We start from the raw sequence: 14,188 nt of genomic DNA on the forward strand, positions 1-14,188 counted from the left end.
TATGCTATTTGACTTTATCTTAATTTGCAAATATTATGTGGGCTTGAGGCCCAGTCATGTCATCACTATGGCCATGGAGCTTGAGATCCATTGCTATGGTATCACTACTCAACCCATTGAAGTTGTTCTCTCTCTCTCTCACAAATGCTATTGCTGTCATGAAGAACAATATTGTTTACTTGCTAGATTTAAATTCTCTTTTTCCTCTGGGAGCTCAGGGCTGTGTAAATATTGAGAGTACAAAATGAAAAATGAATTTCAGAGGTTACAGGTAGTCCTTGTTTAGTGACTACAATTGGAACCCACAACTTGGTCATTAGGCGAAGTGGTCACTAAGTGAAACCATGACTCTGCGAAGGTAGTAAATGTGAGGATTGGTCACAAAGTTACATTTTCATCATTGTTGTAACTGCAAACAGTTGCTGTACAAGGCAGTTGCTAAATGAGGACTGCCTGTACTTAGCTATTCTTGTTCAAATGATTGTATTATGCTTCCCTCTTTCATGGCCCATTCTGCAGGAAGATAGCATGGGGTTTGTATAACCATACCTTCATCTTAATTGTGACGACCAAGACTCTTTGAACTATTCTGTCAAGTTTCATGGGCACACCTTTAAATTCTGCCAAATCTTCCCTGATACAACTTGCTCTTAAATGCATAGAAGTGTACCAGGTATGTTTTGATTTTAAAGAGCTAAACTGAAGGAAAACACATTTTGAAATTTTATATCAACTGTGGAACCAAAGGCAATATGGAGTTTGAATCTTTTGCTTCCCCGGAAGACCATGTAGCCCAAGCAGCTGAAGCAACTTGATTTATATTTTCTTATTAGAAATAACATGTAAAAATATAACTAAGAAAAACCAGTACCTGAATTATTTTCTTTTTCCTTCCCAATCTTTTTTTCTTCCAGTTCATGTTAGACTGTAAGCCAAAGTGCATGTATGATCTTTTATTAATAACCGTTTGTAAGTTTTCAGGGAGACTTCTTTGGTTAGGTAAAAGAATTCTTTAAATAAAAACTGCATGAATAATGTTCTGAAATTATTAACCCCATCAGAAAGCCATATGGGTGACTTTGGGCTGGTCACTTTCTCTCAGCCCAACCCACCTCTGAGGGTTGCTGTTATGGGGGATATAGGAGGCAGGAGTATTAGGTATGTTTGCTGCTTTGAGATGGATGGATGGATATATAGATAGATATAAAATAAAAAGGCAGGATAAAAAATTAATAATAATTTTGAATAATTAATTAGTAAAGTTTATAGAAAATAGTCACCAGAAGAGAATCACTTTGTTCAAACAGAATGCAGGAAATGTACATCAACCCTGACTGAATTTATTGAAGTCATGAATGGGAAGATAAAGCAAATAGGTTATTCAAGAGGGCTTTAATTTTCCTTATATTGAGCAACATAATGACTGCAGTGCCTATTGCTAAAAAATAGTAATATTATTCTTCAAGCAGGAGAGATCAGAAAGCAGGTTAAAAAGAGACCTTTCTTTTTTATCTGATTGACAGGCTGATTCCACAGTGCCAAAGACAATTTGGTGTAGTTTAGTGTAATTCTATGCATTTCAGCAGTGTGTGCGTGCCTTCGAGTCAGTGTTAATTCCTGGCTGTAGGATAAGAAATAATCAGACTTATACCATACATACAGTATTTAAAAAACAACTTATTAATTGGAAATTAACAAATAAAAAAGTTATAAATAGGTTCTATGTAACAAAGAATCCTAAAAAAACCCCGTAAAAGAACATGACACTATATCCTCCCAGTTCAGCCAAAACTATATGCATGTTTTAAGAACTTCCACTTAATAACATAGTCAGATCCAGGTGTATTCAGAGAGATCGCTGTTTAAATGATTTTAAAAAAAACAACCCTTTTACCTATTATAAAACTGATAGCCAGTGTGAACAAATAGAAGCGAGATCTCTCTGAGAAGTATGGAGAAATCAATATGAATACACAAGTTGTGTCCAAGCTGTTATAGATGACCTTACAGTCAAATCACAGTTAACAGCCTAGACATTTGTCTATAACTTTACATTGTTACACCCATTTTGAAATTTTTATGAATAGCAAGATTAAAAATGTACTTGGCAACCTAGTATTTTTAAAATGGTAATTAGAGAGATTCTGTAGAACTTGGCTTGGTAATTTAAAACATAAATATATTTATGCATCATATCATTTAGCGTGACTTAGGTTTTTTTTATTGTGTAGCTAGAACAAACATCCTTTTCATTCCATAAAAATGCTTCACTTGCTTTATTCTGCTTCTGTAAATAGCATGACCTGAACTCTTGCCTCACTCTGCCTCCTAGCCTGTGGGCTCACATTAGGCATCTTCCCCAATTCACCCTATAAACAGAGGTTTTACACTACAACTTACAATCATTGTTGTAGCTGTTGGGAATAGCACTTGGCTGACAAACTACAGCATCAGGAGGAATGACAGCTAAACAGCTTGCTCTCCCTACCAAAAGTTCAAGGCTTTTTTCTTTCTCTCTTGTTTTTTTGTAAACCAGCCATACAATTGCACATAGCATAGACTAAAAATATGAGAGGTGTCTGTGTGCAATTTATTTTTCTGTTTATTAACGTAACCTCCATCTATAATGGAAGTGTATTTGTGGATCTGAAAGAAGGATTAAATCAAATTATATACAAAGACTATTAAAAGTTTTGTCCTGGACTATAGCAGGCTGGAAGAACAAATGATATGATAAGGAATTTCTTTAATATCACACTGTCGTTTCACATCTGTTAATAAAATAACAAATAATAATTTGGATTTACCAGGATAGTAAATGCTGTTTCAGCAGTGAAGTCAAGTGACAAAGAGAAGTTTAGCTGTGGTCTGGCTATTTTGATATCAGTCCTGTAGAAGTCAAAGTATTCTGTTCCTTGGTATGCAGTCAACTAGAAGTAATATATCAGTTGTCCAAATACAGGGTCTATCCTGTGTGGACCCTTGTTCTTGTTCTAGATGTCTGCATGGAAGTATGGATATATGCCAAACTGGTAAAAAGCCAAGGCAACTACAAGCACGTTAACTACTGCTTTACATGAATTGTTGGGTAAGTATTCAGACTCAGTGCTGACTATTTCTTTGGAATATACAGTAACTACATATAACAGGTGATTTATAGTTTGGACAGTAGGAGGGATAAGAACCATATTTTGACAACTACTCTCGCTGTGGTATGGCAGGTTGAAACAGGACTATAAGAGAACTAAATATTAATTCAATATAACCTTTTCCAAAGGTTGGCAAATGTTTACAGCATTAAGGATGCAGTGACTGAGGGAAGATATCAGCCAATTACTTTTGAGTAAAGGCTCTGCTCTTGTGGTTATTCTCAGAGGATTTACTGCATTATCTTATTTATTTATTTATTTGTCTGATTTATATAGCTGCCCATCTCACAAAACCAGTGACTCTGGGTGGCGTACAACAGGCTAAAATAATAAATACATAAAACCATTATTATTTAAAAAAACATTCAAAACTAGAAAACAGAGCTAATACAAAAAATAGTAGATGGGGGATATTAATAATAACAGATTGCAATTTGTGACTTTCCCTGCTGGCTTCCCACAAGAAAGTCGTGGTCACATGGTCCTCGCTTAATGACCTGCGCAGTCCTCACTCAATGATGGTAACTGGGGATTACCGGAATTGCCATCGCTAAGTGGCGCAGTCATGTGACATCACACTTTATGACCACATTGTTTAGTGATGGAAATTCTGGTTCTAATTATTGTCGTTAAGCGAGGACTATCTGTATTAGGATGCAAAGTTAACTGAAGTAGCACAGAACAGTCACCATGCTTACACGGCTGCAAAAGTGCAGTTCGGGTGCAATAGAAGTGCACGCTGTGCTGCAAAAGAGCTGCTGTAGACAAACCATATAGTGGGTTGCTACGGAAATGCCACAATTATATGCATGTGGAAAGGTAAACTTTTTGTGTATTTTCCACTTGGTTAGAAATGTGTAAATGACCAAATGCAGATTAGCCAATGCAACTGCATACTTCAAAATGCCTTGTGTGAAATTGACCAAATAAGCTTGCTTGTCTGGGTACCTTAGGTCTTTTACCTGGGAACATTACTTCATGTGTCCTTGCATGTGTGATCAAAACTCTTAATAAAGTTTTGGAGACTTTTAAACCATGTCCTGACTGAGTGGAAGAATGGACGCAAGCCTTGCCACCCGAGTGCACTGGTCCCCACCCCTGCATATTTCTCCAACACTTTCCACCCTCACCTACCTCTCCTCACTTCTCTCTCTAAGTTCTTCTAGCTTTCTAGAAGTTTCCTGATAAAGACGTGTCCTGTTAATCCTTTACTTGCACTCTACAGTCATGAATCACTTCATTACAAACCCAGATCAGATTCTGGGCAGAGAACTTTGGGCTTCCGGGGCTCAGTCTGGCTGAGATTCTGCACTAGAGCTTGACTCAACTGCTGCAGAGAATTCTATGGTATTCCCTAACCTGGCTTCTTTATGGAGGAGCACAACAGATACTTTTTTGGGAAGGAATGATCTTTCCATGCTCTGACAACACCATCATTTGAGAAATACATCTGTAGCAGAGTAACTTGCTTCAAGGAAGACTTAAGAGGAAATGAATCATTCACACTTCTGTAATATAGTCTTACAAGGTTATCGGTAATTGTATCTTTTTTTTAATCTAAAAACATTTTTTTTATTTAAAAGACAAAAATGTTGAGGTAGATTTTATAAGTAACATGTATCAGTATATGCATTACCCTTATTGTTGGCAATGGATAGATAGGTACTTATTATACTTATTATTGCTTTTATCATGTTTAAAATTTGTATCTCCATTGAGACTTACGGTTATAACCAAATACAACTAATGTTGCCTTAACATCATATCCCGGTTTGGCACATGCTTTTAATAGGAATAAAAATCTGTTTATTTACTCTGATAAAAGTCAGTGTTTGTAACTTACGTGATAATAAATTTGGTTAGTCTTTAAGTAGGGATACTAAATATGGAATGTAAAAATGAGATGAAGATTAAATGGCAGCAAAGATTAAGAGTTTTCTGTACTTCTTTTTTGCCACCTACTGTTCATCCAGATTTTTGCCCAGGCATGGTAGCCTAGTTTATAGTACTGTAAGACTTTTCTTTTGCCACAAAAATTCTCAAAATAGCTTGCAAAATAGGGCTTCAACTTACAGCTAATTAAAAAATTAAGTAATGAATCAAATCAATTAAAATTATAAGATGTCCATAATAAGACAGCAATATCTAAAACCATCAAAATCCAAAATAAGGAATTGTTGAATAATAAAAAGCACATTAGAGCTAAATCTTCTGATTTTGAGGTTTGTGCTAGATCGTGTGCTATACAGTACATACAAAATTATAATTGTTTAAAAAGTTTTAAAAAGTAGCACAAAGTAGATTTACTTATAGTTTCAAGGAAATGGTCTTCAGGGATGTTTTCTGCCCTCATGCGGTCACTATGTTTTTTGTTTATTCAAGTTATAGTTCAGGAAAAAAGAATAGAAAAGAAAAAGAGGAAAATAATGTGGATTCTGGAATATTTGCAGCGATATCATGCACAGTTTTTATTTTGTAATATTTGGGGAAAGACATGATAACTTTACTTTTGCTATTGCAGACAGCTGTCCTTCCAGAGATATCCATAATAACATGTTAAAGTATTTGGTAGTTTCTAGTGCATGTGTAGCCATGTGAGAAGCCAATTGTCTGCAACATATGGCCCAGAGAACTTCTTAATGTGTGTATTCAATTTTCATCTTTCAGTGATGGATAATCCCAGCACTATTATAAATGTTCAGTTTTTTACATTTTGTGAGTTTCTGAAAGATCATTCCAGAGCCAATGTTCATCTGTAGCCACTCATTATCTGTCATGACACTGTAACCTCTGTATGGTCTTGTCTAGATCAGAATTGTAAGGCATTTTGATTAATAATTATCAGTGTTTTGGGACATGTGGTGAATGAAGGAGTCTAAGGTCATTGTGAACATTTATTTATGAAGCTACATAAATTTATATACCACCCAACTCCCAAAACTCTAGAAGGTTTACAATACTATGTAGCTTCTCTTTGTTTACTGTAAAATTATTTATGGTATATGGACTGTACAGTAACTTCATTTTATGCTTGTTTCAGTGAATCAAAGAGGTTGGAGTTGGAAAGAAAAATGCTTGAATACAGCACATCTGATACTTGCGTGTAAGCTTTTTAAATAAATATGTAGTTTTATTAGTTTTACTGTGTGTTATTATGTAATGTATAATTTGAAAATATTGATGTCTAAACTTTATTTAACAATTAATATTATGTGATATGATATGATATATTACAGTGCTGATTGGTGTATATGGTTAGGTTTTATGGGTATATGTGAATTTTCAGTGTGTATTGAAAATTGGAATGGGGGAAGATGAGTGGAGAGAAGGCACCCAGGGAAAGCAAAACCTAATTCTAGTTTATCACTGGATAAAAATAGACCTGTAGCTAGAAACCTTATGGATCCTAACATAACCTGAGAGGATGGAAAGAGAGGTATAAAGAAGTAATGTAGAAAAATAAGAATATAGATACAGGTCAGCCACTATCTTTGAAATTACTTAATTGCATGGAAAAGTGAAGAGCATGCAGTTCAACTATTCAGAAGAAAGCATGCCTCGCGTTAGTTATCATAATGGGCCTATGAATTGATCAGCGGATATACATTGCAAGTATATTTGGCTGACCACTTGGCTAGAATATTAGCAGCCTACTTGCCTGGTATTTCTAGAGACTTACTTTAAAAACTAGAGACTTAGTTTTTTAGAAAACAAAACAAAACTATTGTTGAAACTTCTTAGAAGGTAGGCATAATCTTAGTTTGGGAGTCAGACACTTACAGGCTTCCAATGGCTGTAATCCTAGATAGAAAATTAATTTTCGTTGCTCAAACATAGCCTAACCCACTGATACTGGATTTTTCCCTTGGCCCCCACCTTTTAAAACAGTTATAGCTTCTTTATTGCTTGCATAGATTTTAATGACTATTTAATAAGTAAGTAAGGTTTTCTTTGCAGTGATGAGTTGACAACTTGCCCTAAGGAGGCATGGCATATAATATGAAATGCTCATCTCCAGTCATAGGACCAATAGCTGCAGAATACTACACTGTTCAAAGCAAGGCCTATGCAAATCCTTTGAAAGAGGACCCTTGAAATGTGTGGGGAGCATATACAAAACATCTCTTTTTGAATTGTTAAAGCAACCGTGTCTTTTTCACAGGGCAGTATGTGGATTTAGCCAGAAGCAGTTTCTGAGGCAGCTTTGTGAGCCTGGAAAAAATGGCAGGTCCTTAATAATTTGAAAATGTTCTGCAAGTGCTCCTAAGTAATCTGAAACACCTTGTTTGAGAAATTTGAACAGCCCTATTAACTACTCTTTTTAAAGGTAGCTGATGGATGCTAACCAATATGTTGTGTGAAAATTTTGGTTTGAAAGAACCAAAGGAGAGAATTTTAAATTGTTGTCTTGAATGTACTATTCAAGAAATCTATTTGCACATTTAAAGAAAAAAAGAATAACCCCAGACATTGATTGCAGCTCATTTTTATAGTTCTGTCTAACACTGACATTAGATGGAGTTCTTCTGATAATCCTGTGTATATTTAAGAAATGTTTGTCTTTACAAAAATAAGTTTATGGTTGACTTTTTGTTTCTCTCTGTGTAGAACTAACTTGAAATACAGAAATCTAAAAAAATATTTAAATGAAATATGTGAGCGTCAGAAGAAGTCTCTGCTCCGAAACCAAGATTTATTGAAAGAATTTGATTGTATTGAAGCTCACATTAGGAAGTTTGCTTCAAGTTCAAAGTCCCTTCAAAAGCTAAAGGTATGTTGTGTTCTACTTTCTAATAAGTAACAATAACTTTGAAGGAGCCTGACTTACCCATTCAGGAAGTCTTATGTGACATACTGTATGTTGATAGGTAAGTATAGCAATACTGTTCTTATATTCTTAAAGCTTTGGAATTGAGGCAGGGCTGGAGAGCTTGAGGGACCTGAATATTTCTCTTGCAATATGTATTTATGCAACTGATCTCTAATTGTGAAATATACAACTTGATTGTAAGATCAGTGAAATTGGACCTAAAAGAATATAGAGAAAATATTTCTTGGCATTTCATTTTATTTCAAATTCTTGTGATTCTGTCTCTACCCCATGTGCAGCGTGTGATTTTAAATAGCTATTAAATCATTCTCAAATGCTCATTATGTTTTATAAGAAGATTTTGGTTTGCCTGGTGAACTGTCTTATATTGAATATCTGTCTTATATTGAATTTACTGCATCATCACCTTTGTTGGCTCCTGCAAATTTACATATTTTCTTGTAATTCATAGTTCTTACGAACTATTTATCTTTGAAAAGTGTTATTACATACATGCCATCTAAAACACAGAATTTTGCTGGGGTGATAAACTCTGAAGAAGCAATTAACAGTTCTAAAACTTTTTCTGTAGTCTAATGATAAATCTTATAAAAGAGAGTATAAAATATTACAGCTAGACTATAGCTGCTTATGTAGAAGATGGGGAGAATTAATGAAAAACTTGAATAAATTAGCGTAGTCAATTTTGAAGAAAATGGAAGCATTTTACATAACCATTATTTTAGCTTTGGAGCCATTTTTATATACTGTATTCATCTGAATAGAAGCTTAGTTATTTTCCAAATAAATTAACTTTAAAATTGGACAGTTATCTTAAATTCCTTGAGAATATGGTAATGGAGGCATACAATTTTTGTTCCTGTAAAATCTTCCGTTTTTCTGTGGTTAATCATCTCAAATTAATATTATCTTTCTTTTTGGGTAAATACAGTATTCAGTATGATTGAAATTAATCTATGTAGAATATTTACTGAAAATGTTATTCAGAATGCTTTTAAATATGTTTCATTTTTATACTGTATACTACATATTACTACATCAAAGCAATCTGGCCAAATAAAATACTTAATTTAAAGGAAGAGGTAAAACTATGCTTAATTGGTTTCCATTCGAATCAGTGACACATCTGTTTAACTTTGGTTACATGACAACCAGAATGCTTAATGATTATTTATAATATCTTTGTTTATACTAGGCAGAGTATGAAAGAGAAATTAAAAATAGGCTGTTAGTTGAGAGAAAAGATATGTTAAAAGATGAAATAAGAGATGCTACTAAACATCAGGTAAGTGAAAATTCTTAAAGCATGTAAGGCAAATTCCAGTATTTTAATGGAGAATTCAGGCCATGTTTAAATCTCTTTTTTGAATCAGTGGGATTGGAGGTACTGACTGGATTGTACATACAATCTATCTTAATTGAGGAGGTTTTTGCATTTTTAAAAAAATCTTGTTGCAAAACTTGTGTGGCTGTTCTCACATGCCATTTAAACAGTGTGACATTTGGTGAGAAGCAAAGTATTTCATTGTGAAATTAATAAACAGGAATAGAAGCTCTCACTTTACCTAGTATTCCATTCATCTAGCATTCTTAAATTCTAGACTCAAAATAGTGTGGCAGAGTCTTGTAAATTTTAATTGAAATATGTTGAATTTATAATTTCATACATTTTGACCTTTCTTTTCTCCCTAAAAAGAGAAGATTGCATATCTAAACCACGGACAAAGCTGACAAGTAATACTCAAATATATTTTGCTATATATCTGGGGTAATGCAGCCTTCTAATCCCCCCTCCTATCTCCATATAAATGATACAGTTCAAGACCAGAACTGTTTTTCTTCCCTAAAAGCAGGAAAGCTCTTTTAGATGAAATGACTAAAAACATCTTGTAATAACTTGGAGCATGCTGGCAAGAGTAGTCACTTGTGACTATATGTGAAACCCCCTCAGCTAGTCGATATTGTAATAAGCCAAAATGGGTAGCATTACTCTATTATTCAGAAAAGCCAACAGCATGCTTGTCCCTTAGGCTACAACATTCATTAAGGAAAGCTTACTGGGCTGAAAGCTGGAAACAGATGATAACAGGATATGATTTTCATATTTAATGCATTCCTTGGAAGAGTATGTGTGCTGCAGATTGATAGAAGAATCAACTGCTACTTTACTGAAAGACTTTCTAGTTTGCCCTATAGCTACCGATGGAATCATTCAGCCAAGAAATTAACTTTTCCTCTTTTTACCTGCTTTATGTATCAGCTAAGCAGGCTGTCTTGCTGCCAGTAAATGTTATTATGCATTTAACTGTTTGGTATTTAAGACTCTTATCAGGAAAGAAACAGAGGCAACACTATTTCATGTGTGTGTGTGTGTACGGATGTGGATGTGGATGTGTTTAATAGTGGCAGGAAGGTTTTCTTCGTTGCATTAGCAGTCGTTAATCTGAGGTTATAGATTTTTTTTTCCTGGTTGTAGATTAAAAAGGTGTTGAAACCTTGACTTTAGACCATTCTTCCTTACATACAGAGCAATGAGCCTCACCAACCTTTACCTATAGAAGTAAACTTGGATAATATAAACATTCATTTAGTTCATATATTTATAAAATAATATGGATAGAATTCTAAAATACAAATTTCCCCTATGTGCATTTTATTCAATAACACCTAAAATATTTATCTGGATGTTTTTTATTTTACATATTTTACATTAGATATACAAAAGCCATATAGTACTATTATACTGCAAATTGTTCTGAATTTTAAATTTATGCATCCTCTGTATGAGGGTGATAGCTTTTACAAATGCTGGCTAGGATCCACATAACAGCATATATAAACAAAAACACTTCTGTAAGTGTAGCTGGATAGAATTTGATCATTCTTCCCCTGCAACCTGTATCCTGGAAACTATTGAGGTTCAAGCAGCTTTAGGGAGGGTGTATATTTTCCTGTTTACATAGTAGGACTCTGTAAATCATTCAGAAAATTCAGCATAGCCATGTCATATATGTTGAAGTGACTTTTTATTTTTAAATGCGTTCAGAAGCTCAACATTAATAGAATGCAAGAGCATGCACAAAACTACAAATGCGTATCAGAGTTTAACAGATCAAACAAGTGCTGATGTGTTTTCATTTTAAATGCACCTGAAGCTCAACATAAGCAAGGCTCAAAAGTTGAAGTCAACAAACCAATCCAAGCATCATAAAAGTTTATTGGCTGTATCCAGCATATGGAATATGGATTTTTGGAAGACTTGTCTGATCCAGCTGGTTGGTTGGATGTGACCAAGCAATGCCACCATTAGATAGAGTTCCAATGGATGAGGGCATCTTGGGGGATCAGGTGCTGAATTAGCAATCACATAGCCATATGAAAGCTGACAAAAACCGTGGTGCCAAATGGGGGTAATCTTTATGTTGGTTCCCATCCTGCCAAGACCATCCCACTCATTTGGCTGCTGTTTGGAGGCAGTGCAACCACAGGTAGTCCTTGCTTAACAACCTTTTGTTCAGCAACCGTTTGAAGTTACAAATACACTAGAAAAAGCGACTTACAACCAGTGCCTCAAGTTACAGCCATTGCAACGCCCCCACGGTCATGTGACCAAAATTCAGGTGCTTGGCAGCCCGCCTACACTTATGACTGCAGGGGTGCTGCAACTCCCCCCCCACCTATCTTCCCCCCATCTATGCCTTTTTGACCTCCTGCCGCCCTGCGCTCTGCCGCCCCAGCTGACCTTGCCATCTTCTTGCTCCTGCTGCTGGTGAGGCTTGCTTGGCCTGGCTGCTGGGCTGGGCTGGATTCGGGTGAATAAAAAGAAAAAAATGGTACAGGCAGCCCCTGTGCAAAAAGCTGCTGGGTTGGGCTGAGCTAGCTTCCCATTCCAAAAATTTAAAAAAGCCTTGGTGAGAGTGGTTCAGCTGGGACTTGGCTGGGGCAGCTGCAGCTTCTCAGAATGGCTTGGCTTGTGGTGGGTTCTCAGCTAACCACTGGTAAAATGTGCTTAACAACAGCAAGGGAAATTGCCAGGATTGTCCTTGCTAAGCAATGTGATCACATGACATCTTGCTTTATGACCACATTGCTTAGAGATGGAAATTCTGGTCCTAATTACTGTTGTTAAGCAAGGATTACCTGTAATGCTGATAAACTGTATGACAACTACTCTATGGATACTGTTTCCATTGTTTTTTGACCAGGAAGCCACAACTATGGTTTGGCTGCCCTCATAGCCACTTCTCAATGACATACATTATGGTCATACTCCCCTCACGTAAGCTAGCTAAAGCCCCTCATTGTGAACCAGCACCCACTTTTGTGTAGCTACTGCACCAGTGCAAGGTGAAGAAGAAGTAAGAGGCATGAACTCATCCTCAAGTAAATGATATGTCTGGAATGTAGTGCATGCTTGTTTGGGTCCTGCTGCTCACAGTGATCCCAACACTTTTCACACAGAGGGCTCAACCTGCCTGCTGAAGATATGACAGCCTTGTAGTGGGAGGCAAGTAACCATAAGAGGTGCTGGAAGCCAGCAAACACTACCATTCCTGGTTATCTCAAGTCATTACCTGTGCAATAGCATGCCTTTGAAGTACTGTGTTTGCATACCAGTGTTGTTTCACCCACTATGGCAGTGTCTTGCTCTGCTTCAGGTACCCTGCTGCTAGTCAGCAGGATGATTTGCACGCTCCCAGCAGCGGCAAGGACAATTGAGTGGAGCTTCACCTCTCTTGATCTGTAGGCCCAGGCCCAGGCCCTGGCCTTCTCTCTCTGACCCTCCCAATTGCCCCTCTGCCTTTTCAGATCACGATGCTGGGAAATTGAGCTTTTATAGGAAAGGAAGAGAGGATCAAGCCATAAAAGTAAGGCTTGATTTAAAATGAAAGCACCCTAATAACGTGTGTGTGTGCACACATATGTGTTCAGCCTAGCAAGCAGCACTGTTGTGCTATCAAGCTAGTACACACACACCTCATTGGAAGAATTAATTTTCCCAAATTAAGCAAGCATTCCTTCTTTTTGAAGGAGAGGGAAAAAGGTGTTTTAACTTTAATGGTTGAATCCTGGATTCCTGTAGCAGGCAGGGTTTCAGACTAGGGATCACTAACACTTAATTCTATGATTCGATGAATTGAAAAGCCAGGGAGGGAAAGGGACAATCTTTTTGTTTCTCTAACTTGTGAGTCCTTATACTGCTTTAAAACTAAGCCGACTTAACATTATAAAAATAGAGCTGTGGGTGAGGTGCTTGAGGTGGTCAGATGTTTCTCAGCAAATCCCAGCAGTATAGGAGCCTAGGTAGTGTGAGTTGGTTGGTTGCAAAATCCTGGCCCTCCCTCTGCAGTAGTAGAGCTAAATCCAAACTAGCCTTCAGACATGTGTTTAAATTACTTCTCTTTTTTCCCAGCATATTGGCATTCCTTATCACATCTAATCAAAGCCAGTAACAAGAGAGACTTAACTGCTGCTCTTCTTCTGGCTTGAGAAAGAAAGTTAACTAAGCCACAAAACAACAGAACAATCACAGAACTTGCAAGTTGAAATAATACTAGACATTCCCCCTTTTGTGCATTAATACACAAGCCAGCATCCAAACATTCCACTGTCTGTTTGCAGAGTCAGACAGCAGGGACTGGCCCCTCTCCTTTCAAATTTGCAACTCACCCAGACTCGCTTCTGCAGAGTCTCCAAACACTTCCCTGTGTCCTCACCCTAAACGTGTATCTCCAGAGGTTCAGGATAGGAGAGGAAGAAAGGCATGGCAGAAACCGCAAACCTGTGAAATGACAGGGGGCACCGAAAGCAGCAAGCTGCCCTGACACTTGACCTTCTGATCCTGCCAACTGGGCCAGAAGGTTGGGGAAAAAATGCCCACTTACATAAGAACCAAAGTGTTTGAAGATAGATGCAACCAAGTATCTTTTATTGGCATGCACAACCACAGTGGCCACTGGGCTCCCAGCCAAAAGAAAGCAAAGGACCCCCAAGCTAGGCAAGATTCTTGGTTATATACCCCAAGAAATGTTACATAGGAGTGATAAAGAAAGCAATGTAGATCGAACTCTGACCTTTCTAACAGGAATATAACATCTGGTAATACTATGGGATGACCTTACTATAGCTATTCCAGCACCTCCACATTCTTTTCTACTAACAGGACTCTAACCCACGCTAATGACAGATACTAACACTGTCCTCCATA

The 14,188-nt window shown here is 36.7% G+C and overlaps 1 protein-coding gene across 1 annotated transcript in view; it reads left to right on the forward strand.

The window, feature by feature from the left end:
• Positions 1-14,188, forward strand: part of KIZ (kizuna centrosomal protein) — a 71,061-nt gene that overhangs the window by 7,176 nt on the left and 49,697 nt on the right. The window contains exons 2-4 of the mRNA XM_063298699.1: positions 6,190-6,252; positions 7,758-7,920; positions 9,176-9,265. Coding sequence (XP_063154769.1) covers positions 6,190-6,252; positions 7,758-7,920; positions 9,176-9,265 — 316 coding nt within the window. The remainder of the gene's footprint in view (positions 1-6,189; positions 6,253-7,757; positions 7,921-9,175; positions 9,266-14,188) is intronic.

This window comes from Candoia aspera, chromosome 3, assembly GCF_035149785.1.
Source record: "Candoia aspera isolate rCanAsp1 chromosome 3, rCanAsp1.hap2, whole genome shotgun sequence".
Lineage (NCBI taxonomy): Eukaryota > Metazoa > Chordata > Lepidosauria > Squamata > Boidae > Candoia > Candoia aspera.